At 38.7% G+C, this 27,911-nt stretch overlaps 1 protein-coding gene across 9 annotated transcripts in view; it reads right to left on the bottom strand.

The window, feature by feature from the left end:
• The window catches only part of cadm1a (cell adhesion molecule 1a), a 304,169-nt gene that overhangs the window by 8,740 nt on the left and 267,518 nt on the right, over positions 1–27,911 (bottom strand). For 4 of the 9 annotated variants that reach the window (XM_077233183.1, XM_077233188.1, XM_077233189.1 and 1 more), the window contains one exon: positions 22,815–22,901. The exons of 2 other annotated variants lie outside the window; for them this stretch is intronic. In XM_077233183.1, the coding sequence (XP_077089298.1) occupies positions 22,815–22,901 (87 nt within the window). Of the gene's footprint in view, positions 1–11,165; positions 11,199–22,814; positions 22,902–27,911 lie in introns of all 9 variants that reach the window. 3 more of the 9 variants (XM_077233180.1, XM_077233187.1, XM_077233181.1) reach the window with 1 other exon arrangement.

Raw genomic sequence — 27,911 nt, 5'->3', positions numbered from 1 at the left:
AGCTGATCAGCTTAAAATATACTGCTGCTTTTCTGGTAACATGCTACTTCTGCAATAAATAAGTTGAAAAAATAAAATACTCTCCTATTTATCATTATATAACTAAAAACGTCCTTATACAATTATATAATTCAAAAATTATATAAATTATAAGTATATTTATAGGCACTATATATACACAAACAAAGTACTGTTAATTTTCTGCCTGGAATTTATGTTAAGTGTATGGCCATTTCCTTTAGCCCTAAAACAACACAACAATGCATAATTTAAAATGCGTGTAAAGCAGCAGTTAAAAATCCCTTTTTTTTGGAAAATAAATTTCAATGCAGTCAGCAGTTACTACTTTTTTTTTTATAAATAAAAATCAAATAATATGAATAAAAATTAAAAAAAAGTATCTAAATATATATTTATCATTATATGTAAACATATTTTGTGCACCTTAAATGGCTTCAATGGAGTTAGCTACCATCCTTTTTAATCATATTAAAGCTAATGGAGTTATGATTAAAAATAGATACAATTATATAGTGTTAATAAAACAATGTATAATATTCACAATTTCATGCAAAAACTGTTGCCTGCCTAAAATACATTCAATGCAGTTACCTTCTAGTTGATATAATTAAGTTGTTCATAAATGATTATATAATGTAAATAAAATACTATTTATAAATATATATTTATAATGATATATGTAAAAATGTGTTGCCAAACTTAAACACCTGCAGTTAGCTACTTGTTGTAACAAGCTTAAATGGTTGCTACTTTTTAAAAAGAGCAGCATCATTATAGTTTATTCTACATCCTCTAATAATTCATCTTTAAATAATTTAAAAATCACAATTGTGGGATTGCAAACAGTTGCAAAGTTTCAAAGTAAAGTCACTGGGTGGAAAACACAAATCAAAGAATACTGATGTAACAGGCATGCCTAACATCCTTCCATCACTGCTTAGCCCTATTTCACACATCTGAAAACAAAACCCAAAGCTGACATTTAATTCTGGTGTTCAAAGTCTAAATGAAGATAAAAGCTGGAGGAAAGAGAATGAGAGCAAATAATGCTCTGCATGATACCATGACCTTGAGTTATGAGCGAAATACCACAGCAAAAGCAATCTGGACTGAAGGAGGACAGGACGTGTCTCTGAGGGGTTTGAGGTGAGGACCCTAAGGGCCGAAGCATAGCAACACATCTCTTCTTCCAGAAGTCATGCTTACTGGTTTGAAGAAATCTCCCAAGACAATAAAGTGTGATAGCTGGATTGACTTCAGAGGGTCATCGGTCCCATCAACACCACTGTCGAAGACAGTCTCAGTTTCTCAGTCAAAAACAATGGTACAGATGAGTCTGTGGCCACTACGGCACAAGTAACGTCATCTCTTGTGTGGACACCCAGATACTATATATCTGTTATCTGTAGCAGTTATTGAATCCACTCCTTTTGTCTCCATCAGCGTTGACATTTTCAAAAGTGGAAGAATTTTTAAAGAATGACTTAAAATAAGCCTCTTTTGTGTCTTCACGCTATCGTTTTATCACATCTTCCTTTCAAACTTGTGCACTCCTGCAAGTGCATCTTTTGAGAGAAGACAGGAATAACAACAATCATTGATAAGAAAAAGACAATAGACCTGGGGTTTCGATCCTGTTGGCCATGACAAAAGGTTAAAAGTGTACAGCTCATATTCAGAATGTTTAAAGGCGGCTGGAGAACGCCGAACACTGTCGGTTTACGCCTCACTGTTTTTAGCACAGGTGCAAGCAGGAGATATGCTGCGGTTTTCTTCATGAGTTGAGCCGGTGGCTACACTTGATCTTGCACTCATAGTCAATTACCTCACTTCCTCAGGAAAAAGCTTCTGTTGTTTTATCGTCCTGGACTCAGGCGCCCATTGCCCACTTCTAATAACTTTCTCAAAAGAAGCCCAAGCCGCAACAGATACTGTGCTCCAGTGGAGATTTGAAATGAACTTTGCTGTGGCTCACTGGGTATCCACAAGTCAATGTTTATTTATTTATTTAAATTTTTCCTCATTTAGTTCTCTTTCATTTCCTTCATTCTTTTTCATATTTGTTCATATATAAATGCAATTATTCAGCAAGGAAAACATGGAACCCCCCAGTAAAAACCTGTATGATGTTACAAAATATTAATATTTCAAATAAATGCTGCAGCACAACTAGTTTCAATGCTGATAATAATAATGTTATTAATATTTAAAATGATCTCCGCAAAAAGCCATTTCATGGATCTGAGTCTTAGCATGCATTCAGCCTTTCTCTCGACCATCATACTGAACTGTACATCACTGGCATAATTAAAGCCTCACGATTTGACAAGTAAGCCAAATAACATCAAAAAGAAGCACTTCATAATCAAATATTTGCAATGAATGACCTGCAAAGTGATATGTGATGATGTAGCTGCAGATCATATCACTAATGGCCATGTAAAAGGCCAATTGTTGCTCTGTGTGTTGTCCTTCATGTTTTAATAAAGTTTAATAAAGCCCTCTATTCCGAAATCTCATTAAATTCAACCAAATTTTACTCACAAAACGTCCACTTTGAAATTTCTCTTTTGGGAGAAACACAAGAAGTGAGGCTTTATTAAATAAGCTTCAATCACTGAAACATACTGACAGACAGAAACCGAACACCCAAAATCTTGCCTCAAATCAAATGGAAGCATTATAAAAAAGACAGTTACTCTGCATCAGACTTATTTGTAAGAGGAAGGAACGTCTGTGGCAATTTTCTTAATTCTTTTCTCTCCATATGCCTTTTCCATGATGGATGGAAATGTTCCCTCTCTCTAAATGGGGAGATAAAATATTGCACTTCACTGCATTTTACTTTTACTTTCAAATATTGCTCTAAGATTAAGTGATAGGCAAAGTAAAATATGTACTAGATTGAATGCTGGCTTTCAAAATAATAATAATAATAATGTGACACAAGCAATCGTTGTGCAAGGTGGCTGGTGACAGACTTCCCAAGATGCCTTGTATTAATGTGTTTACTCTATGTATTGAGACAATGCAATCTCCTTTAAAAAATGGCAGGGTCACCCATCCACAAGCAAACAGAACCCATCGCACTCACTCAAGCGCAATCGATTTGACAAGGAGGGAAAAGTCTACCCTCTGGGCAACGGAAAGTGTCTCATTTCAAAGGATGTGTTGATTTCAAAGACAGCAGATCTTCTAATTAGATCCTCTAATCTTGTAATTAAGCAAAAGTGATTGCCATGGTGAAAGTGTGAGCAGATTGCAATGAAATGACTCTGCTCTTGGGCCTGTGGTCAGATGGATCACAGATGTGTTATTGCAAACCCTGTCTATATTTACCTGTTCCTTCAGCCCAGCAGCAGCAGTCCTGGTCTGTAATGGAAATGTAATTAAAAATCTCATTGACCCCCTGTGTTGCAGTCACCCCGATACAGGCTTATGTATAATGCTCAATTTTGCTATAGTCACTTAGAGGTAATGCATATGTAGTGGTCTTCCACAACAAAATTGGATTTTAATATATTTTACCTGGAGGTATTTTAGTGTTTCTGGAAACAAGAAGTTATTTCATGCTTTAAGGGCAATGGATATCGGCATATCAAAGATGATACTTTCTGTTCAGTAAACATAAGTCTCTAGTCATAGTCCAGCCGATTTTCCTCAGCAATGTTTGAATGAAAAAAATCAATCATGTTGCCAGAGAAAAAATGAAGTCAAAGTCATGAACAGAAAGATTTAATCTCTCTCTAATGAAGTTTTTGTTTCCTTCTGCATGGCCTGTATGAAGAAGCTTGATATAAAGGGTGTCTCGGGTTCCTTTAAACAAATCATTATGATTAGTGGTTACACTCAAGCGTGGCCTATTGTTGATGACAAACACCGGTTATATTCAATTCAATTTCCACTCAATTTCCCCAGCTAAAATCTCCGGGGCCATTCCGAAAGGTTTCCACTTAAAACATATTAATGTAATTATTTCAAAATGAACTTCATGATGGCAACAGACAGGAGAGTCAAAAACAACATCCCATGAGGAGTTGAGGAGCGTCTCCAGGTCACCCTCTCCTTTTCCATGGTATCGGTTTATCATCCCCGCTACTGCGGACACTCCTCTTTGTCAGTTTCCGCCTCAAGCTCTGTCAGCACTGACACATATGGCAGCCTCCACAGATTTATAGTTACTGTACACAGAGGTGGACAGAACTGGGCCACGTGGGGTGTTTGGAGGCAGGACATGGAATGAGGGCAACCTTTACAAGGTGCTTAGATGCCACAGATTTTAAACTTGACAGGTGCGCCCGAGGCATACTGGTGGATGACGAACCAGATCTGATGCTTGATCATTTGTACTTTTAGTACGGCCATGTTTTTGACTAGGCTTCTCCTCGTCTGCCCTTCAAACATCAATAAATCCTCGGGCTGCTTCGGCTGCTTTTGTGGACTAACTTGCATTCACAACAATCCAGCATTATGCAAATCTGGGAACAACACATTCGACACAAGGGACTCACGTTGTTCCATTCTGTGAGAAGCAGGGGAAGTGAAGTTTGTCAGAGCTAATCCAGGATAAGATGTCCCTTTCAGGGAACCGTACAAAGCCACGGGCGAGATGGGTGTATTCCTCAGATGCCGCTTCCCTCATTTCCCTCGAGCTAAGGGATCAGTGTTAATTCTTCCCCCTCAGTCGCCAGGAAATCGACAGAGCCAGACAGCATCCGTTCACCTCGGGCGGAGCGCAGGCGCAAACTCGGCTCAACAGGCCAGGGTCATCCACAGAGCAGAGATCTGCCTCCCCCCCTCTCACTGACTTTATCAAAGCCACCAGATAAATGTCTTTGAATTCCACAATGAGCCTTGCGACGGTAGGGAGAAAGCGTTGAATAAAATGCCATACGATGTCTTGTAAGGGGGACGTATCTGGGATGTACCTCATTTTGTCAGTCTTCTAGCGAATTTCTGTAGCTTTGAGGGCTAATGGAGCGATGCTGTATCTCCAACGCAGCAGGTAAACCACTTTCTGATGGTGTAAATGAAAACCTTTGGCTGGTTGACAGGAGGAAGCCTGCACAGGTGTCCATCTAATACAGTTCTCACATGAAAAGGGAAGTTTGTTCTAGCTTCAATGCATGGGCTGGAGAGAGAAAAGTTTCCCTGCTATCAGCGTGAGATTTCTGTCCGGCTATAGTTATATAGACAGTGGGTAGGAGATTGTAGATGTTCACACATTTATTTTTTCCTCAGCCAGCTGGACAACTAGAGTAATATTTTGTGTGAGATTAATTGATGCTCGATGACACTTAATTGGTAGATAAAAGAGGCAGGATGGGCAACAGTTTCACTTAATAATAATGGTAGTGTACCTTTAAATAATGAGCAAATGTTTTAGGGCCATAGCTTAGTGGTTAGGGCACACACTATATTCCAGTCTCCTCTCTTGCTTTCTCTACTCTGGTGTGTAGGGGTCAGCACATGTGGCATGTCTAGTTGGCAAAGAGTTTACTTTATATTTTTACATTTAGTATTTTAAAATTATTTTAAAAATATGAATTACTATTATACATTATATAATTTTGTATTTAAAAAATAAGTATTAAAACTAGTAAAACTATAGAAAATGATGATATAGATATATAAATGCAAATATAATGTAATGATTTCTGAAGGATCATGTGACACTGAAGACTGGAATAACAGCTGATGAAAATTCAGCTTTGCATCACACATAATATATGAAGTATATTAAAATTGAAAACCATTATTTAAAATTATAATAATATTTCACAATATTAAAGTTTTTTCTGTATTTTTGATCAAATGAATTCAGGTTTGATGAGCATAAGAGACTTAAAAAACATGACAAATAGCAATGTTTCCAAACTTTTGACTGGTACTGTATGATACATGTGTATATATATAAAATTTTGTGTGTTTTGTCAGTGAAAATGTTGGCAGGTCAAGTAGAAAAAGGCATTATTGTTGAGCCCTGCTGCATAAATGGAGAATGTTTTTTCCAATTAGGCTGGAGAGTACTCTGTCTGTCTGTGTCTGCTGGGAAATCGAAGCCACCTCAGACCCACGTTATTTCTTCCATCCAGATCGGCCCATATGAGCTGTCCCTATGTTCCTACTTACTAGTCAGCGGCGGAGTGCCGAGTGGAGGAAGGTGTGCATTTGCTATCCCAAATCCTCCGCTTCTGTTAATGCTGAACAACTCTCAGTCTAATTACTGCAGCATATGCGCGTCACCTGCGAGGCCCCTGCAGGCAGTCCTGAAGGCACCTCCGAGCCCTGCCTCAGCCATTCACACGCCAGCATTACTCCAAACCCTGCTCATCAGAAACACTACACACCGCTGCAAAGTCCCACTGACAGCCATACATCACTCGCTCAAACCAAGCAAGTGTGGCTGCGAGAGGAAAGATATGAGAGAAAAAGGGAGTAAAGGCAGGCTCAGAGAAAGTCTGCAAAGGAGGCGACCCTTGAAGCTGCAGAAGAACTCGTTCCTGTTGATTGATGAAAGCCCTGGCCGTGATGGCATCCAAATGTGACAATTCTGGGACATTAAAGGCGCCAACTCTTCTGCTTCACCTGCTTCAGTCCAGCTGGGAACAAAGTGGTCATTATCCAACTGTATTCTCCTACGGCGCTCCCTGCGGTTCAGAATCTGCTCAATTATCTTCTCCTCCTGGGCTAAGGCTGACAGGCATGTTGGCAGGTGTGTCCTTTCCATCCCATTCACCCCTTGCCTACTGAAGGATTAGAGAGTGAGAGGGCATCGACTAAAGCTACGGCTCCAGAGCTGTTAACGGCCCTGCCCTTTCTTGCCCTGCGAACAGATGAGCGAAGAAAGAGCAAATGCTTGTCTTTGGAGATGGAGCAAGGAGACCAGGCCATAGATGATCACTACATATAACCATCTGTCAATGAGTATAATCAGGGCAAAGATGCACAGGGGGATGAAAATAGACACTAAGTCTGAAAAATCTCTGAAGGTTTAAATACAATATTTTGTATAAATATCAACAATATTTAAGAACTGAACAGAATATCAACATGACATGGTTCATACGTTTTTTTAAAGGTGTCAAAATGATAGTTCACCCGAAAATGAAAATTCTATCATCTTTTTCTCACCCTCAAGTCGTTCCAAACTTACTGTAGAACATAAAAGAAGATCTTAAGAAGAATGTTTACAAATTTTTTTGTCCACACAGTGAAAGCTAATTAGGTCAAAAACAACCTTGAACCCTTTGACTTTCATTGTGTGGACAAAAATATTATTTCAAACTATCTTCTTTTATGTTTCACAAGTGAAATAAAGTCTCATGATTGGAAGACATGAGGATGAGTAAATGATGACAGAATTTTCATTTTTAACTATCCCTTTAATATTGAGTACATAGCATTTTAGAAATATGGGTATTTAGCCTATTAGTCCATTTTTGATCCGCTAATGAAAATAGTCTAAGCCAAAGCGGGATTAACAACTACTTGTTGCTCAACATCACAGACAGGAAAGAGAACAGTGATATAAAGAGAAACGTTCTAGTGCATTCATCAGAAAACCTTTTGCCCAATCAATTTATAGGACAAGAACTGAAGAGAATTATTTGCAAAGACAATTGGTAGATGCATATTCTCATTTCCATGTACATCCTCTCAGAATCAGACATTTTCTTGTGTGCTGTCTTTTCGTATGCATGAAGGGAATTCAGATCAGAGTGTTTGAAAACAAGACATTAAGTAACACAGGCTTTACTATGCCACAACGGGCAGGGGAATCGTCATGGCGACTGCTTTGAGAGGATGAGGGAGAGGCAGTTAACATTGGCATATAAAACAGCTTCACATCAGAGGTGGCTAAGTTCATGTCAAACAGCGGCTTAGATTTACCGGCGAGGGAGCGAGGGAGAGATAGGCTTAAATAAACCCTTGCTTAATTTTGGCACCATGTGTGACACTCACAGATTTTCATTCATCCTTTTCTAAAGCCTGCTATTTATTTTAGAGGCTTTGTTTCACAAAAGACATTCTCTTTAGCAGTCATAGGACAAAAAAAGTAGATTTAAGACATTATGAAAAGTGTGACAGAGGTGTGGCCAAAGCAACAGAAAAATGAAAGCCATTATAACATCCCTACTGAAAAGACCCGCTGCTTTATGAAAAGGCAGATTCAGTCATATTGAGATCGAGGATTGAAAAGTTTTACTTTTATAATTGCGAGTAAAAGTCCTTCAAAAGTGGTTGGCCAAAATGGAGTGATTTTCCATTTGTCGCAATCACGGGCAAACAAAGCGGTTATTTTACACCTGGTTTCTTACAGGCTGTTTGTCGCATTGTTACTTAGAGCACATCATCAAAAGATGCCATCGTCATGTTTACCAAGCCCAGTCTCAAACATGTTGTGTGGTGCCACACTGAACAAAGGATGATGAAATGACAAGAAGAAGTGAAGTGTGTTCAATCATCCTCTTTGGAAATGAACAGGAATGAGGAGTACGCCTGGATGGAGGGATACAGAGAGGGAGAAGAGAAAGAGAGAGCCAGATGGAGGATCTACCAAATGGGCTTCTCACTATCTGAATTCACTGCAGATCCTGAATGCAAGGGGGGGGATCTACATATATTGCTTTGAAAACAGAAACATGATGGCAATAAATCAGCTTGAGGAGAGGCAGGCGGAAGTCAGTGTGACCGTAGATGCAATGGGTCAGGTGAAGTGAGGTGTGATTAATACCGAGGGTGCCAGTGTGTGATGATACAGTAAGAGTTTGACAGGGTTGCTGACACGCTGATAAGAATATGATCTATCTGACCCTGCCAACCATGTTTCTTCTAGTCGCAGTGTAATTCATATTCAACCACACCATGTCCCGTTAAAGACAACATGAAATAGTGGTCACAACACATGTAACTTCTATATTCTATATTGACACATTTCAAAGAAAAATTATTACAGTGGATTTTTTTTTTTTGCGTTATCAATTGTATTTATTTGGATTGTGAAATCCAGCTATGATTTTATTAGTTAATATTATTGAGGGGTCACGGTTTGGCTTGTTAGAATTGGGATTTTGCCCCTGCAGATGGATAGATAGATGACCAAGTAAACATAAGACACAATAAAATATATTAAAATATATTTTGCTAAATGATTAGCTTATGTCAAATTCCACTGATCATGTTTCACAATAGTGTACAGACAAAAAGACTGAGAGATAATAACAGGGGGAATATAAATGCATTAGAAATGCACAAAAGACTGTTTTCTGTGGTATTGCTGTAGCTTTCTGTTCTATACGGAATCTTGCCCACTATGTTAGCCTCCTACCTCAACCTCTGCTGAAAACCCCACTTATTGCTTGAACAGCTTGTTGCTAGGCTACACCAGAGAGGGTAAAAAAGACTGTTATCAGAGAGAAGAGAAATCTCCTGAACAGTGAGTGTAGCACACCCAGGAAAATAAGATGGTAAACAGAGTATGTGCATCAGCTACAAAAGTGAACCAAATAAAACACACAAGGTGTGACAAGATGCAAATGAGAGGATCTTCTGAGGAGGAACATAGATGCTTCGCTCTGCTATCATAAGCTGCTCTCTGCATCTGACTAGACCATTCGTCTTTATTCTAGAAACAATGTGACTTCATTCTTCTGCAAGTCTTGTTTTATATGACAGGGTGCGAAATACTGTTTCCAACACAAACAAGCATTTTAACATAAGCAGAAACACATATTTGCAACAGATCAGGACATCAATTCCACAGTCGGATAAAAGAATGAAGGACCTTCCTCGGCATTTTAAAACAAGGCATTTCCTGTCAATTTCGAAAATGAGTGAGCGGACAGGAAGCATTAAGATAACTAACCCTTTTCACTGTACCGCAACAACATAAAAGCTAGACTAAAAAAGCTCTATGTCATGCCTAGACAAAACAAAGATAAGAAGCACTACATTTAAAACCAATTTGTTTGATGAGATAAAGCCTCCTGGGTTCACCTTGTGTTCTCTTACCTTTTGTAGGATCAAAAACCGCTTTGGATTATTGGAAAGCGTACAGTGATTCAGTTATACATCACTGCCAGGCTGATATAACTGTACAAGGTTAACACTGGCCTTGTGACATGGTATTTAGAAATGCAGTGAACTGTGTAGCAGAGCTATAATAGAGCTTTTGTACAGTCAAGCCTGACCACGTTCTGTAGGCACGTCCAAATTATGCACATGCAAAAGAATAGCCCTAACCTTTAGATGTTCTGCCGCTTGTATTTGCTTTAACCTTTTCTATATGGAAAGTTGCAGATAGATGTAAACAAACAGCGACACCCCAACACGATCCATTCGCAAGTTGGCCGGGGGTGCAGAAAAGTGTCGATTTTGAGGTGTGATCCAGTGCGACACACAACATGACGGCTAATTAAACCATTAGAGGGTGTTTCACGAGGCACAGGTGACATAATTACACAGTATCACGAAAAGCCTTTATACTAAATCTAACACATTTACACAAGCATCTGCCACTGCAAACCGAGAGCAGGGATAAAGGGCTTAATGAATTGAGAAAGCGCTTTCGTGGTATATTGTAAAACAGAATAAAGCCCGTGAGCTATGCAAATGGTCCCCGTTCTGTGATTTGTGTGCGGAGCTGGCGCACCAAGGTGGAGTACAATGCCATCTGCGTCATGTAGAGAAAAGGCTCTCCCGTTCATTTCTCAGAAATCAAAAACAGCCATTTGGACATCATTTAAATTCATGAAAAATGATTGCGGGCGGATTACGAGCGTCTGTGAGGACTCGAAAAGGTGAGAAGTCAAAAATGGCAACAAGGACTCGAGAAGGGCTCATGCAGGAGGGATGGATGTGTAACAGACCGCCAGGAATCCAGGAATCACACCGCAAATGCTCTGATTAAAACTCCCAGAGGAGCGCCGTGGCGGACAGGTGGGTCTTCACGGGCGAATGGCAATAGGGATAAAGGATGTGACATACGGACGGACAGACAGACAGACAGACACATACAGCAAATCCGCATTAGATTCATTCCCAAATCCCGTGCATGTCTCCGTTACGTGCTGTACTGTACTCAGCTGGCATGCAGAGAATGCCATGCTGTGCTGGCAGAAGAAGGAGGGAGAGGTACCAACCGTGAGCTGCGGCTTCAGTGCTGGGCGCAGTGTCTGAGCACACGAGGAGAGGAGGTGCGGTGGAGGAAGGAGGAGGGAAACAGGAGGAACAGCATGCATAAAAAGGAGAAATGGGGGAAAAACAAATGGAACTGATAAGCAAGCATTTACACACAGTTACAACAATGACCAACACTTTGAAACAAGCTCACAAGAGAATGGATAAAATCAAACGTTTTGCACATCAAAACAAATAGGGCATTTTCACTCAGCTAAAACTAGGGGTGTCAAAGGAAGTGGTACTTTGGTACAAAGCATCTGACAGAATCCAATCCACCTTCCTCAACATAGCCATTTCGTTAGCAGATTTCTATGGATACTCTATTCGGTGCCTGATTAGAAATGGAATGTATTTTTTATCCAAAAAATATGGTAATTAAATGGATTGTTCACCCATAATTGAAAATGTATTCACCCTCATGCCATTCCTGTTCATGTCAACTCGAACGACTTACTTTCTTATGCAAAACACACGAAAGACATTTTAAATAATGTTTTTGTTCTTAAAATGAAAATAAATGAGGCCAAAACAACACTGGACGCCAATGAGCACCATTGTATGGACCAAAAAAATAAATAAAAATACTGATACATTACAAAGTAAAAAGATAGCTTTAATATTTTATCACATTTTTCTCTTTAAGTACCATATTTTCATGATAAGAAATACATAGTGTACCATTTATAATCAAACTAATAAATAACGGCAACATTTTTGGGTTAACTATCACTTTAATATCTTCTAACATATTACATTATATTACCAAATCTAACTGGTCATATTATTCAAATTTCCCTTATAGCAATAGCAATAACAGCATCATTTTTGGCATTGAAGAAAGGAAATATGATTCTGCTGGGAGATCTGATATGTGTTGAAATATCAGCTCTCAAAAATCATAAAATGTCTAAACTGAACACACTTGAATCAGTGGTGTGAGCTGCATTGTTAACATAGATCATTTTGAAATGGTGCAGACAATCACTGCAGCACCTTAAATCAATATAGCAGGAACGCAGAACTCTCAATAAATAATAACTACATAACATGACCTTTTCATATGCTTGCCTTTCCTGTAGACCCAGTTGTTGAATCAAAAATTCAAATCACATGGACTGCCACAATCACTATTATTTATGACATATGAATATGATGCAGAATAATATATGAATGCCAATTGAACGCCTTTACAACTATTGTACGTAACTAGTCATTAAATCGCACCAGAAGACCGCAAACTTTTTGAAATGTTGATAACTCAGTGCAAACCTGCATTACTGCTCCAGGTAATTCCTCTGATATAACAGAGGAATTCAGCCTGCCTTTATACTTTGAGCTGATGAAATACCTCGACTGAAATATGGAAGCGAGCGCATAACATGAGGAATGTGAGCCCTTATCCTGGTGCATTACCTTAGGGCAGAGAGCACTTCAAACACACCAGGAGAGCCGTGATGCAGAGCTGCTCGTTATGGGAAGAAACATTAGAGATGTCAATCACTGTTATGGCAACACAAACTTTGCGCTTAAAGCATAACTTGGTGTTTCTCGGCTCGATTAGATAGGATCTAGTCATAATCCAGTTGTTGTCTTTGAGGTTTCAGGTTCATTTGAGTATTCCTCAATATTTATCAGGGATTGATGGATAGAAGTGGTGCAAAGGGTGCCCAGTATACTAAGCAATTCCTTTGCAAAGGTAGATGAGTGAGGCGCGTTCACTGGATCAGAAGGTGGAGATCAAGAGCACTACAAAGAATCTGGGTGCTTTTAGATGGAGAGGTTATTAGATTAAAATTAGAATTACTGTATGAATGCTGAATTAACATTTTAGTTTTTACTGGTCTACTATTTAGAAAACTATTTTTATCCAATGCGACTTGCAGTGCACTTTTGACAGGGGAAGTTGCCTTGGACTTTTTGAAGTTGCCCATTCCAGTGTTTGAACCTGTGACCTTTGGTTTTGAAGATGAGATCTTTAACCAATGTAGGTGAGGGTAGTGAACCAGAATTGACCTGTCACTAAGATCCGCCCATCTTGGTTACTGTTGCTAACTCAGAGAAGTTTTACAGAATGTCCTATAGGAATGAACTCGAGAATTCTGAGATTTTTTTGTAAAAAGTGCTCGTAGAGTGGTAAACATTTCCTGATTATTTTTCTTACGTAAGCTGGAATGAATTGTGTCATTGCAGAGCATTTTCATCTGCCATATTTCTTGACTAAAAACTGAGACAACTGCAAATCAGAAACAAAGCAAATGTTTCTTAGTTAACTGAAAATCTTTAAGTGATTATGAGTGATAAAATTATTATTTACAGTATATTAGTCATTTAGCATCTTATAATATCCATAAAATGAAAAAAATTGCTACAATTAATACCAACTAAGGTAAATATTAAAAGTTTCAGTTAAAAACTGTATAAAAAAAGAAAATGCAAAATGATTCGCACTTGGAGCACACAATTTAAACAACCACCACTTAAAACAACACCTATAATTTTTTGGTATCTTGTATTGATTGGTATCTTGTTTCAGTCAACTAAAAAGAGAAAGCCTCATTTAAAAGAGATTATGAATGATACAATTACAGATATCATATTATGTTTTCAAAAAACAAATGTATGTTTTTCAACAAAACCATAAAATCAAAACCATTGCTGAAACTATAAACAAATAAACCAAATGTAGAATTAAACTTGTTACAATGATGATGATGACTATTATCATCGCCATCATTATTCTTAATTTTTAGTGCTTCAATCAATTAATCAAATTAACGCACACACACAAATATAAATAAATAAATATAATTATATAATTATTATTTATTCAATTAGTATCTTATGTCAGTCAACTGAAAAGGGAAAAGACACATTTGAAACGGTTAACATTCATGTATATGAACACACTTGGCCAATTCTATTCAAAATCCAACTCATGATTTTAAAATAAGCCAATTTTTCTATTCTTAAATTTGTTCCATTTATTTTGAGGAGGTTCAGAGAAAAGCTAATATGTAGCCAAGAACGAGAGAGAGAAGGCTTTTCTTACAATCCCTGCTGTTAGGCCTTTATGTAAAGAACCTTCAGGTGGTCAGGGACCCATATCAGCGCACTGTGTTAGGGTTAGACCGCTTTTTAGGTCTCAAAAAAAAAAAACTCCATCATTAAAAGCGTTCATTTGGCACAAAAGCACAGCAAGGCCTTTAACAATCGCTGAAGGAACTTCTCAGCATACTGCTGCCATTAGGCCCTTCAAAAGGGCTTGCACCATCAGAAAAATGAAAGACTTGAATAACACTGCACTTACTGCTGCACAGCAAGCCTTTGTAAACGTTTCTAGCCACTGCGCCGTTTGGCGGACATGTTTGAAACATTATCAAACATTATCTGTCAGCTCCTCTGAAAGTGGGCACTGAGTACTTCAGGCGAACAGTTCAAGAAGAGAGTCCTGAGATGAAGCATGAGCCTACAAATAAAACAATCAAAATGAGCAATAATATCTTCAGGTTATTATTTGACATTAAGAGGGAAGTGGAGGGTTTCCATCACTCCTTGCATGCTGCGATTCCCATCAGGCAGATGGTTTGGAGCGTGTTCTCGCTGAGAAGGGAGGAGACAGAACGCAAGAGAGACGTAAGGGAGCTGTACTCGTTATTTACTATCCAGGGACAGAAAAAAAAAATGGGGGATCTTATCCAAAATGAGTATTAGAATCTTCAAGCTGTCCTCCAACTCTCAATCATCAGAGGGCCTCTGGAAGCCTGCTAAGCCCATTACTGGTTCAGGCAGAAGTCTGTCAATAAGCGCTGCTGATGAGCAATGCCCACCCCCCCCCCCCCCCCCCCCAAACCCGTGCCTGGCCCTTTGTTTCAGTGTGGGTCACCTGAGGCAGTGTCCTTGCTTACATCAGCAGCTGATATCAGCAGAGATGACAATAGGCACATAGCTTCGTGGCTAATTGCGACAGCTTTGTGTGGCACAGGAGACGACAGCGAAACATGCGCCCGGTGCCCAGGGGAAGGGCACAACTGCTGAATCTTAGCAGCACACTGCTCTTCATGGAAAATGTGAAAAAATATACTAGAGTAACATATTATGATGAATCTATCGTGCATTGAAGGCTTAATTAAAGCGGTTTATGTAAACCCTTTAAGGCCACAGAAAAAGTGTTTTCCTGAAAGTTGTCAGCTATTACACTAATATTAAACTGAACCAAAATGCAAAATAAATCTGAAAATACCACTACAATTGAACAATCCATAATCAAATGCAAAATATATTTAAAATGAATCATTATAAATAAATATAAATATATATCCATCTATCTATCGATAATGGGAAGGTTTGGGACGACATGTTAAGTAAATTATATTAAGTGGCTTTAAGTACTATGTACTTACATCGAAAAATAAGTACAATGTACTTATTGTGTTTATGTTGTATTGTAAAACTGCTGCGATTGAGGTGTGATACGGGTAAGGTTAGGGGCAGGTTTGGTGGTATGGGTAGGTTTAAGGTTGGGTTAAGATGTAAGGAAAGGGTCAACAGTGTAATTACAAATGTAGTAACAAATTAATTACAGCAGTAATTACATGCAGGCATTTTCAAAATATAAGTACAATGTAAAAACATGTATGCACACAATACGTCCATTGTATCAAATTATTAATTTCAATGTTAGTACATAGTACTTAAATCCACTTAATATAAAGTGGGACCCAATTTTCATTTTGGTGGGAACTACCGCTTTACATATCATTAGGGATGGGCATTCGATTAAATTTTCTTAGTCGATCGTCGGGAGAATTAACGATCGACTATCGATTAATCATTAATATTTTTTTATTCAAATTCATTATTTATTTAACTTTTTATAAATTAAAAAGGCAATGAAAATACAAAAATACAGCGTGTTTTTCCTCGATTAGATCTTTATTACAAGATGATCAACTTGTGGCAGTAAAACTGGACGTTCGGTTAGGCTAAACTTGAAGATATATATCCGCTGCGGTGCTCGAAAGCAACGGAACCTGCAGCTGCGAGTTGGCGTTCTTAAACAGAGACCCTTGTTTGTTCCAAAATAATAAATAATAATAAAAAATCATGTTAAACAATAACTTAACCAAAAACATAATAATACTTAGATCTGACAGGTTTTGTCAAAATGTAACTCAAAACTATCCAAGAACGAAGTCGAGAAAGAGGGTCAGAGAGATTACTGTAACAATCAATTAGGCTAGGCTACTTAACAAAGCCTCATAAAAAATAACTAGTAACTCACATACAACTTCTACACCAGTCTACTGATTTTTGTTGAGAAAGATAAGCATGTTGATGACATGATCTGGGGTCAGACGCGACCGCAACTTGACCGTCAAGCCTCGTTTACACTTTCGCCTGGCTCTGCAGCGCGAGTCTCCGCAGACTGCGCGCGCACCTACCCAAACAGACGAGGCGTTTATACTCGACGCGCTCGCCTGTGAAACACCGAATACCGCAATGACGTCATTTTTGCCGCGCTAACCTTCGCGCTCGTGCGGACGCCTCGAGTGTAAACAAGGCTTCAGTCCAGCCGCTGAAAACACCTGCTCTGAGGAGACTGACGTTGCCGGGATGCACAGGTACCTCCGCGCTAACTTGACCAGCCCGGGGAACACGTTCACCTTCCGCAGCAGCATTAGTTTAATGATAATCGATAACAAATTAACGTGATCGACGAAATTCTTAATGATCAATAATCGATCGTCGATTAAACATGCCCATCCCTACATATCATATCATATTTTTTTAAAACTGAGAGACAGAAGGTGAGGATTGGATGTTCAAATCATCTAATTTCCTCATAACCATGACACTATATTCAGTTTACTTTGTCATCTGCTTTCCATAGGCAATTGTCAATTGTTTCCATTGGCAATTGCCGGCAATTGTGTCCAATGACACTCATCATGATTTCACAGCACACTCTGTATATTTACATTATATATCCCATTTAACCAATGGAGAATGTGTTCTTGGTATAATCTGCTGCGAAATACATTAGGCACCTGTTTGAGTATGTGACTGACTAGGACAATGATGAGGAAATGCATAAGGTTTATCATTTTTTTCATTGAGTGTGTATTATTAGTATGTGTGTTTAGGCAGCCTGTGATGTCAGGCAGGTTCAGGCTTGGCTCGCTGAATATTCTCTGCCGTTCTACCAGCCTATCTCCAGTTAGCCATCATAGAATGTAATCATAGCTCCCATAACAATATACCTCTACATAAAAAAAGACTTATTGGGAGCATTTCTTTGTTTGCTTGACGCTAAGTGCAAAACATTCTAGGGGATGGTCTCTCTGGGTTGTGTATCAAAGCACTGCAGTGGTTGTTTTCCCTGTGGTAATGCAATTGACCTTTAGTGAATTAGCCTTTTCTCTGCCAGCGAGCCATCTCTCTTTGTCTGGCTTGTATTCTGCAGCGGGAATCAGACAGGGAGAAAAATGGACTTCTATCTTATGTGCAAGTGCTTTTGCTGGGCAATTCATTTGTTCAATTTCAAAATCAGTTTACCAGATGGTGTTTATGCAATTTAAGCCCCGACAAAAGCACTATTTTCTCCTCCCTCTCCCCTCCCTTAGTTTTTTTTGTTACTTGCTAAAATGAATCAGACGCCGACTTCATTTATGCTCTTTCATCAATTACCCCCCGAACCAAGCAAGGCCAAGGATGTCATTAATGAGGCAACAATTGTTTTGGCTGTGCCTTTTGTAGTGCCCATTTATCCAGAATATGACATTTGCTTTATATTGGTATGCAAAGAAATATACATTATTTTACATTAAAAGTCTTACTTGTTTTAAAAAGCTACTTTTAATGGCATATTGCAATGCTTTGCTGTGCTTGCTAGGGCAATTATCACTAATTCACATAATTAGGAGTTTGAGGCAAAAGGCATAGTTAACAGTAGAAATGTGTTCCCCAAACTATAATGTGACCGACTGAAGATATTGAAGATAAGACTGAGCCACATCTATGGATCAGAATATCATATCTTTTAACTTGGGCCAGTAATCAATCACCTAGCAACCACACATAGCACCCTAGCAACCAGCCTAGGTATCAATTTTTACACAGGCAGGACGTCTATGATTTTCTTCTAAAAATGTAAATCTAGTTGCTAATTCTATAAGAATTAACTGAAGTATCACTAACTGTAACACATTAGTACAAAGGTCAATTGCATTACCACTCTATACATTTAAATGGAATTGCTGATGTCAATTTCTGTGCTCAATCTAAAATAGAAAAAGAGGAAGAGATAGATTATAAAAGAAAATATTGAGGGAGAGAGTAGTCTGAAACGAAGGATCTCATTCTTATGAGCCTCTTTCTATTACTGAGCTCTGAATTACAGATTGTGGGGTTTGGCTACAAAAATAAACACAATAGTCTGGGGAAAATGGGGACATGTGAGGACTAAACAACACCTTCAGAATCTTCATTTAGTCTTCCTTTTTCACTGCGGCTCAAAGTCACAGATAGATAAATGGACAGAAAGAGATGGAGCAAATGACGAGAAGAGAGAAACGAGAGAGATGGAGGACAGATTGTGTTGTCAGCCACAGAGAAAGCGGCAGAGGAAGAAGAGCCTCATCTTTGATCAAATTTGCAAAAGCTTTGTGGGAAATAAAAGAGCTCTCAGAAATATCGATAAACATCCATTTCTGAGCTGTGTTTAGCAGAGGAAAAAAAGGCAATACAAATAGAAATTAATGACATCTGTCCCCATTGCGTATGGTGGCAAGCAAGGCCCCTCCATTTAGCCATTTATTTTTCAGTGTAAATGGCAATTTAGTCATCTCTAAATGTCACCTCCTGAAGCTGTGGAGCACTTTAGCCTTGCGTTAGGGCTTTAATAGATTTTTTAAAAGTGCAGTATAGCTCATTCCATTTCTCTTATAGCTTTAGCTGTATATAGTTTATCAAAAATGTATTAAATTTCTAAGTGGCCTCCACCTCTGCGGACTGATACATTCATGTGGTGTTCCTGAACTATACACATCCAGCCAAAGGATAAATGAAATCAGCAGGAGGAGGGAGCAGTGTTGCTGCTTAGGACCCACTCTTCCTATTGAAGTACATGGGCATAATAGGATATGCTTTAAGGGAAAAGCGATAAAAATGCAGCCTGATATATCACAGCTATAGGTCTGCACGGCCCGGCATTTGGAAAGCGCATCCGGAGGCGAGGCAGTGCTGGAATCATTTCACACAAACAATTCGCAATATAACTGTAATTGAATAATATTTTCCCTAACAGGGCCGTTTATCCACAGCGATGCCTGCGGGTTGGACCTCTGGAGGATTTCAATGTGTGCAGCAGGCAGCGATGTTAACGAGATTCATTCACCTCGTTAATGAGGAAAGAGGGTGTGTCTCATTAGTATGCGTCATCGCTTCTTTCATTAAACACAATCATGTAGCCTAATCAAAGCCGATTCATTTCTCAGCCCTTTGTAGATTCTCTCAAATCATCCGCACAAGTCAGTCCAAGATTATGATTGCTTGCGTAACCGACGGCCGCTCCCACTCGGTTTCGCGAGTACACAACAAAGCGCGGAGCCCCATCTCTAGCAATCTGCACGGTTTTCACTGTAATATAAAGAATTGCCTTGAGGAAGGAGAAAAACAGAGAGTAAAACGATCTCAATCGGTTGCTTCAATATCACAATCATTACAGGCAGCAAATTACATCAGGTTCTCTTTTAGAGATTGAAACCAGCAGCAACATTGATTTAGCTTTCCATCATCTGGGGCCGTATTAGCTTTTGTGTGCTTTTTATGTTGAGTAGAGTGGATTAGAGTAGCTAATGAGCTTGCGGTGGTCAGTATCGCAGGGGCATTGGTATCATTCGGCAACAGAGCCGGCCCTACAATAGGAGTTTACTCAATTATAAAACAAGCAGGTTCAGACGAACCCGGTGCAAAAAAAAAAAAAAGTTAATTGTAGCTACAACATCGTGGCCGTACGCCATATGCATAGATTTGTCCTCCCAGTCATGCATCTGTCTTTTTTTTAAATGAACACAGAAACTATTTAGATGTTGTTAAATGAAGCTTAAGTCCTGCAGGTTATGTCCATTTTTTTTAAATGTTTGCTAAGGGTTAACAGTGGGCACTTTATCATGGCCTGTAAACAAACTGACTGAATATTACCATATAGCCATTTACTTGGTATACAACCATTCAAATGTTTGGGGTTATGTTACATTTTTATTAAAATTGGGGTTACTAAAATGTTTGAGATTTTTGCTTTCAATTCATACAATTTTTTACTTTCTATTCATCAAAGAATCCTGAAATAAATAAAAATCACGGTTTCCACAAAAATATTATAATATTATATATCATTTATTTACAGTAGTCAACATTTGAAGTGGATCAAAACCTTTCATCAAAGTTATACATGAATTTTGAACAAAACCCGTTCTTGTCTTAGAACAACTTTGATGAACTTTTTTGATCCACTTCAAATGCTGACTACTGTAATAAACTGATAAATATATATCAATGTATATCAATTTAGCAAATAAATGCAGCGAATAAGAAGCTTCTTTCAAAAACAAAGTTACAAGTAATATAAATATTAAAGCAGTTAACGTTTCAAGAATAACATTACATGTTCTAGCAATAGAGCAAATCAAAACTGACTTGCAAATGAATGGCTCGTAATCAGCTGTCTCCTCAAAAGAGTTTGTTTGCAAGCAGCAGAAAGCTGCGTTCATTTTACGCACATACAGTAGACGCAAGTGTCGTTGCGTCACTGTTCTGTGCATAATGGCACAAAATGAATAAAAAACACAATATATTGACCTGAGTTTTGTTTTATCCCAAGCGGCGTGCATGTTTGTGATGTAAGACGAATGCAAACGCCCCAGTATTCGATAGAATCAAGTGAGTGTGAAACCAGGTCAACGCTGCAGGGAGGAGCCAGGAACAATCGCAGTCCGGGGTAAACTGCTTAGATTAGATTAGTCTTGCAAGTCAACAAATTATTTCTTCATAACTTGTTAAGTCAGTTACAAAAAATGGTATATGGTCTAATTTGAATCTGAAAAGTAAGACTGCTAGTTGGACAGAATAGTTGTACTCGGTCTTCTCTCGATCTCAGACTAAGAGTACTCGGATTTTATCTCAAGACCACAAATGCGGGATTTCATTAAAATGCCGGTGCTTTTTCTGATTTATTTGTGAACATCATTAATGTAATTGAATGTAAAACCTCCTGCTTCCAAAGCAATCAATAACTTATTGCTAATATGATTTTTTTTGTTACTGTTGTGCCGGGTCAGAAATCAATGAGGGATTGTCAAATTGAACACAAACGCCCACAAAATTCGAAATGTATGAGATCTTTTTTACTATTATGACATGATATAATGAAGCAATAACACAAGAACAAGAGAGCTGTTCTCACAAATATGAGCACGATTGCAAACGTAATATATGATTGTATATTTTGTACAAATGTTCATCAACCAACATTTTGTTTGTAAAACAATGCAGTTGTAACTGTACCAATTCAGATGCTGTTTCTATGCCACCTCTGCAGTGCAAAGATGAATTTTGTTGTAAGTGATTTCATTCGATTGGTAACAGCTCTATATAGTGTCTTATTCTTCTAACTGTATTAAATATAAGACATTTCTAAGGCAGTAAATGTGGATCTTTTAGATTAATTTAAGGAGTGATGGTCTGGTCTTGGCCTTGACTCCGTCTCGCCCTGCCTTTGTCTTGTCTTGGTCCCGGTCTCAACACAAACTGCTCTTCGTCTTGCCCTTGGTTTAGGTGGTCTTGACTAGAACACTAATAGTAGCTATGCAATTGGCCCCAGAAGTTTGTGAGAATGAATTATAAGAGAATGAGGGGCTACCTGTACCCATACCATGTTTTACACCACAAACATGACATTTAGGAGACAATCAACTTGTGTAGCATAGCACTACCAACACCAAGGTTCCCAAGGAACACATACTGATAAAAGACACCCTGAAAGCACCTTTAGTTGCTTTGGATAAACAAAAAACAAAATGTGATAATACACTACTGGATTCCGTGGACAGCGATTTCATATAATGAAACAAGCACGAAAAAAAAAACGTGATTTCTGTATCATTATCCCTGTGCAGTCGGATGTAGTTGGCTCGGTAAATGAGAAATCCAAACATGTACATGCTTGATCCTGGTTCCTCTTGGCCACAAAGACTCTGCCGTCATTGTCAGCCCACAGGAAACATAAAGGGGGTTCTGTAATCCCTGCACCAGACAGGCCTGGATACAGCGCCAGATCCTGATAAGATTAGGCCGCTAAAGAAGCGAACTGGGCTAAAATTTGAGAGAATTGTGAAGAGAGCCAGCTCTGACATGTGGCACCGACAGAGCTGCGAGTCGGCCCAGCCCTGGCCCGGTCTCATATGGGACACGGTCCTCTCATAATCAGCGAGAGAATCTTATCAGGCCTGGCTAGCTGCTGGCGGTCTATCCGTCTCTCTCTTTTTCTCTGTCATCCACACGCACACACAAACACACTCAGGTTGAGCAGGTGGATGGAGGTCATACCATACCTTGTATGATGTCTGGAGGGGAGGTTGTGGCAGAGATGGTGGTGGTGGTGGTTGTGGTTGTGGGTTTAGGGGTTGTGGTAAGGGCATCTAGATGGAAAAACACAACAAAAAAACATGACATACGGGGAAAATCAGGAAAAAACAAAACCAAACATGATCAAATCAACAACAATGAGAGACTGATTTGTGTTTATGTGTATTATGTGTAGCTTTACTCCACAGATGGCAAATTAGTCTATAAACTACTAGTGAATTATCAAGCATAACTACTGTACAAAATGAAATATTACTCTCTGGTGAAGAAGTCATTACACAAGGTAACTGTGGGAATAGTACTGTGGTGACATATTCTTGTGTGTGTGAACATTTACTGCTGATTTAATGTTTGGGAAATAGAATAAAACAGCATTTAACAACAATTAAAAGAAACTGAACAAAAATGAAATGATGACATGAGGGAATGATTAGAAATGAAGGAAAACATAAAATGCAGATGGTTATGCATTTGAAAATGTCCATGCTAACAAATGACCATAGCGATGACACACAGAAGGGGTCCTGGCATACATTCTCATGTTTGTTTTTTGCATTTTCACACTTCATTAGCCGCTTTCCCCCCTTTTATCCACTAATGTTGCTTCTGATTTAGCAATTTGTAGTGTGGAGTGCTGGACGCAATATTGATAGAACCCAGAGACAGCAGCTGTGGTCGTGACAGGCTTAGCGTTTTTGATGTCGGCGAGTTAACCCAGCGTGAGCGTTAGCCAGTCCGGCGCGTGGGGCGATCAGGATTTTTCACGGAGAGACAAACAGGCAAACATTAATGAAATGAGTAATGGGAAAGGAGGGCGTGCGGGCATGGGAGATAACAGGCGTGAAAAGTGACGCGGTCCGCGCCACTGTTTGCCCAGCGCGTCCAGACAGATACCACTGTGTTAACATCTGTGGTGGGGGAGATTGGTCGGCTGTCTCCCCTCCCCACTTTGTTGTCTGTGCTCCATCAAAAGAGCTCGGTGGGAGCCCAGAAACGCTTCCACTCTCTAATGATAAACATCCAGCAGGATGAAGCGCGGGCAGAGAGGAACTCTGCCTCCATCTCCTCTCCTGATACACAGATCACTCAGAAAATGGAAGCTATGTATTGAGTGTCATGCCACACTACAGGCCTTTTAACTCCGCGCTAAACACTTGCTAAGGCCATATTTACCCGTTAAAATAACAGTCGATAGATGTGCAGTTGTAATACCGTTTCAAGGTCTGTTCAAATATACACTCACAATGTTTAATTGTCTCATATCGGACTAAAGTGTTCGCATGATGTTATAAAAAGATACATTGACTGTTTTAATAGAAAAATTTATTAGTAGACGTGGGAACATATTTGGTGTGATTAATATGAGTAAAATAACTCAGGATTACATTTACCTTGGTCCAAAAGACATGTGATCATTTCACTTTACACACAAAAAGTATTTTTGCCCTTACTACTATAACACTCGGACTAATTACTCAGTCTTTCACAAATAAAAATATTTAATAGCACTATTTTAACAGGGGCATATACTCTCTTATGCTACACATTCTCTTATAAACACTAAGGCTAGATTTATTTGATAAAAAATTAAGAACAGTAATATTGTGAAATACAAGTACAAGTTACTACAGTCTTCAGTGTCACATGATCCTTCAGAAATAATTTTGATGATGATTTGTTGCTCAAGAAAAATGTATTATGTTGAAAGCAGTTGTGCTGCTTAACATTTTTATGGAATTCTTTAATGAATAGAAAGTTCAAAAGAACAGCATTTATTTGAAATACAGACATTTTGTAACATTGTAAATGCATTTACTGTCACTTTTGATCATCCTTGCTGAAAGTATTATCAATTTCTTACAAATAAGAAAAGAAAAATATGTTCTAAGCCCAAACATTTGAAAGTTAGTGTAATTTGTATATTCTATTTACTAAAAGTATGACAGGTATTTATATAAGGGAAATATAAATAATGAACTATAAAATGATTAAACAAAAAGCAAGCACATTTATTTTTCATAAAAAATAAAAAAACTACAGTATACCCCACTGCACTCGGTCCATCTCTTTAAGAGACAGGAGCGGATGTGACTGCTTTACTGCACTTTCTGACGGAAAAGGTACTTTCAAAGATTTGTATGTTTGGCATGCCAATAAAAAAACATAATGGATCACAGGATGTCAGCTGTAAGTTGTTACCTGTCTCAAACTACACTGATTCACAAGGCAATCGCAGCTAGGTGAAAATTTCTCTCCCAGACACCTTCCAGAAGTGCAGAATTGTGTGGGATTTAAACAATCATGCATCTCTCTAAAAGTACATGGGCTAAAATGTTTAATATTTTGATACGCTTGGTCATCCTTAATATCCTAAGGCAAAAAGGGGAAAGGAAACAGCTGACGAAGGAAACCCAGAGAGCAGTCAAGCATGGTAAATACAGTCTAACGAAGAGCAATATAGCTCACTTTACAAGCAGCAGCACATTTGATCAATAGCTACTATAGAATACATTTGCATTAAATAATGTGTGCTGAGTCTGGGAAGCTTAATGCTGTATGAACTAGCAGATACATAAATGTTTTAATAAAGAAAGACGGGAGAAAGTGAAAGCCCTACTTAACACACATTCGGTTAAACTCTGCACAATATCCGACTCAGCGGAGTGGCAACTTTATTGGCGATACACCGTTATGAACTGTGAATGCCCAACAGATGTTTGAGATCACAGATGTCAATAGCTCATTAAAAACTTGGCAGGCCAATTGGATCTATAACTAACCGCGTTTAGAAACAGACCCTTTTTGTACATTTTTCGGAGGATGTCTTTTTAGAAGGCAAACTGTTGCCTTGGTCTATCAAGGCTTATTGACTTTCACAGCACATACCTGCCATGTCATCCCAGCGTGTGTTTATCACGGCACATTATGAATCATAGCGACGGGCTGGGGCTTGTGTGTGTGTGTGTGTGTGTGTGTGTGTAGCAGGCTCATTAAACCCGGGACACTGCAAAATACTGCCGGTTACACTGATTCCCCAGATACGCAAAGGCTAACGCTAGAACGAGAACTCATATTTTACTCTCTCCCTCGCTGAGCCACTCGCTAAAACGCTGCATCTCCCAAATGAGATGCGGACCAACGCATGAGTGGCTCGCAGAGACATGGAAGGGTATCAGGAGAGCGAGGTACATACGAGGAGCTGACTAGATGAGCACTTTAATCGGCATGGCATTTCCTGGCATGTCCTGGGACTCCTAACAGATAACAGTCATTCAGGAACGACATGGAGAGGGAAAAACACACATGAGTAATAGTGTGATTAGCAATGGGTGCTCAGGGCTGTTGATTTGCCCATAAGCAACCTTCTGTCATCAGGCAGCTTTGCGTGTTTGTTCAAGGAGATTTTCGCTTGCTCTAGCAAAACTAGCAAGAGGAGGGAAGGTAGCTTAACCCAAATATTGTAATGCCCATGATAATTTGGGGCTATATGGCAGCTTTAGGTTTGGAACACAAGTATAAACACTCACTAAAACACACTAACAACTAAAACAGTGGTCCTTAAACTATACTGTACTGTATTTCCTCTCAATGGTTCCTGAAACAAAAATGACTGAAAACGACAAAAAACCAAAAGGATAATTATTTTAAAATAATTAAATACTTTTAAAAAGTAATTTTACATCCTAAAATTGCACTGGCTGCACTGATTAGAGTGGTCATAATTGTATCTATGATCAAAGAAAAGAAAAAGTTTTCGAAAATAGCGATCAAATGCTATTTTTAGAGGGGGAGAACATATGCAAAAGCATATGCATGGAATTCCTTCCAACTGTTTAATATTACTGTTTAATTACATCAATAAATGGCATAAGTGCAATTCCATATAGCATAAATTCAATCAGAGTGCATTCCTCCTCCATAGACTACACATTCCTCCTCTCTGTAGAATCAATGTACGAGAGGTGAGTGAACAGCATAAAATGACAAGTATCTGCAAATCTGACACTGGCAGCAGCACTGAAACGATCGACTCCAATGAAAGGCTAATGAAGGGAGGGCTTAGGAGACGGGCCTTGTTAATGACTCTGGCAGACGGGATGAAATGGGTGTGGATGGGAGAGGCTCCTCTGCCTTTGAGCCATGAGACATGAAAGCACTTAAAAACAGCACCCATCCAATCTGCCAGCTGAACCATGTTATGAGAGATTTATGTTTCTCAACAATTACAAAGCAACCCAACAGTATGAAAACCCCTACAAAACATGCAACAAGCATCTATTCCATAAAAGACAAAGAGCTGTGCATCCGTGCTTTTGAATGAAGTCACTACATTAAGCTTAATGTTGACTGTTGTCCTACTGCGAATAATGTATTATGATGTATAAATATACTACAGTATATTCAATTTTGAATTCTTCTAATGTGGAGCAGACACAAATTGGAATCAACTGAATGACCATAATAATAATAAAAATACTAATTATACAGTATATTAAAACAATTTGAAAAAAAATCCAACATCTCCAAGACGTTACACACCATAGTCCACCAAGTCCAAATCACAGTCTTTGCTGTCCCAACTTAATTGATATAAGTAGTGTAGAACATTATATAGAAACTGTGTCTATTCCTCGCTTAGTGAGGCCAAACAATAAATCTAGTGTAGGATATAGCAAAAATCTTATTGTAATTAAACCAGAAAATCTAAATATCAGTGAACAAAAACAATTTCTAAAGCTAGGTCTTCTAAACATTAGATCGCTCACACCTAAGGCGGTCATTGTAAATGAAATGGTCACAGATAATAGTTTCGATGTACTTTGCCTTACTGAAACCTGGCTTAAACCAAATGATTATTTCGGTCTAAATGAGTCTACTCCACCAGGATACTGTTATAAGCATGAGCCCCGTCTGATCGGTCGTGGCGGCGGTGTTGCAACAATCTATAGAGATATTCTTAATGTTACTCAGAAAAAAGGTCACAGGTTTAATTCGTTTGAAGTACTTGTGCAAAATGTTACGCTCTTAGATGTAAGAAACAAATCCATATTATCTCTAGCCTT

Source organism: Siphateles boraxobius, unplaced genomic scaffold (genome assembly GCF_051911475.1).
Source record: "Siphateles boraxobius isolate OS27281-9 unplaced genomic scaffold, OSU_SipBor_1 18, whole genome shotgun sequence".
Taxonomy (NCBI): Eukaryota; Metazoa; Chordata; class Actinopteri; order Cypriniformes; family Leuciscidae; genus Siphateles; species Siphateles boraxobius.
Note: the sequence above shows the minus strand (reverse complement) of the source record. Positions and strands in the feature narration are given on the sequence as shown.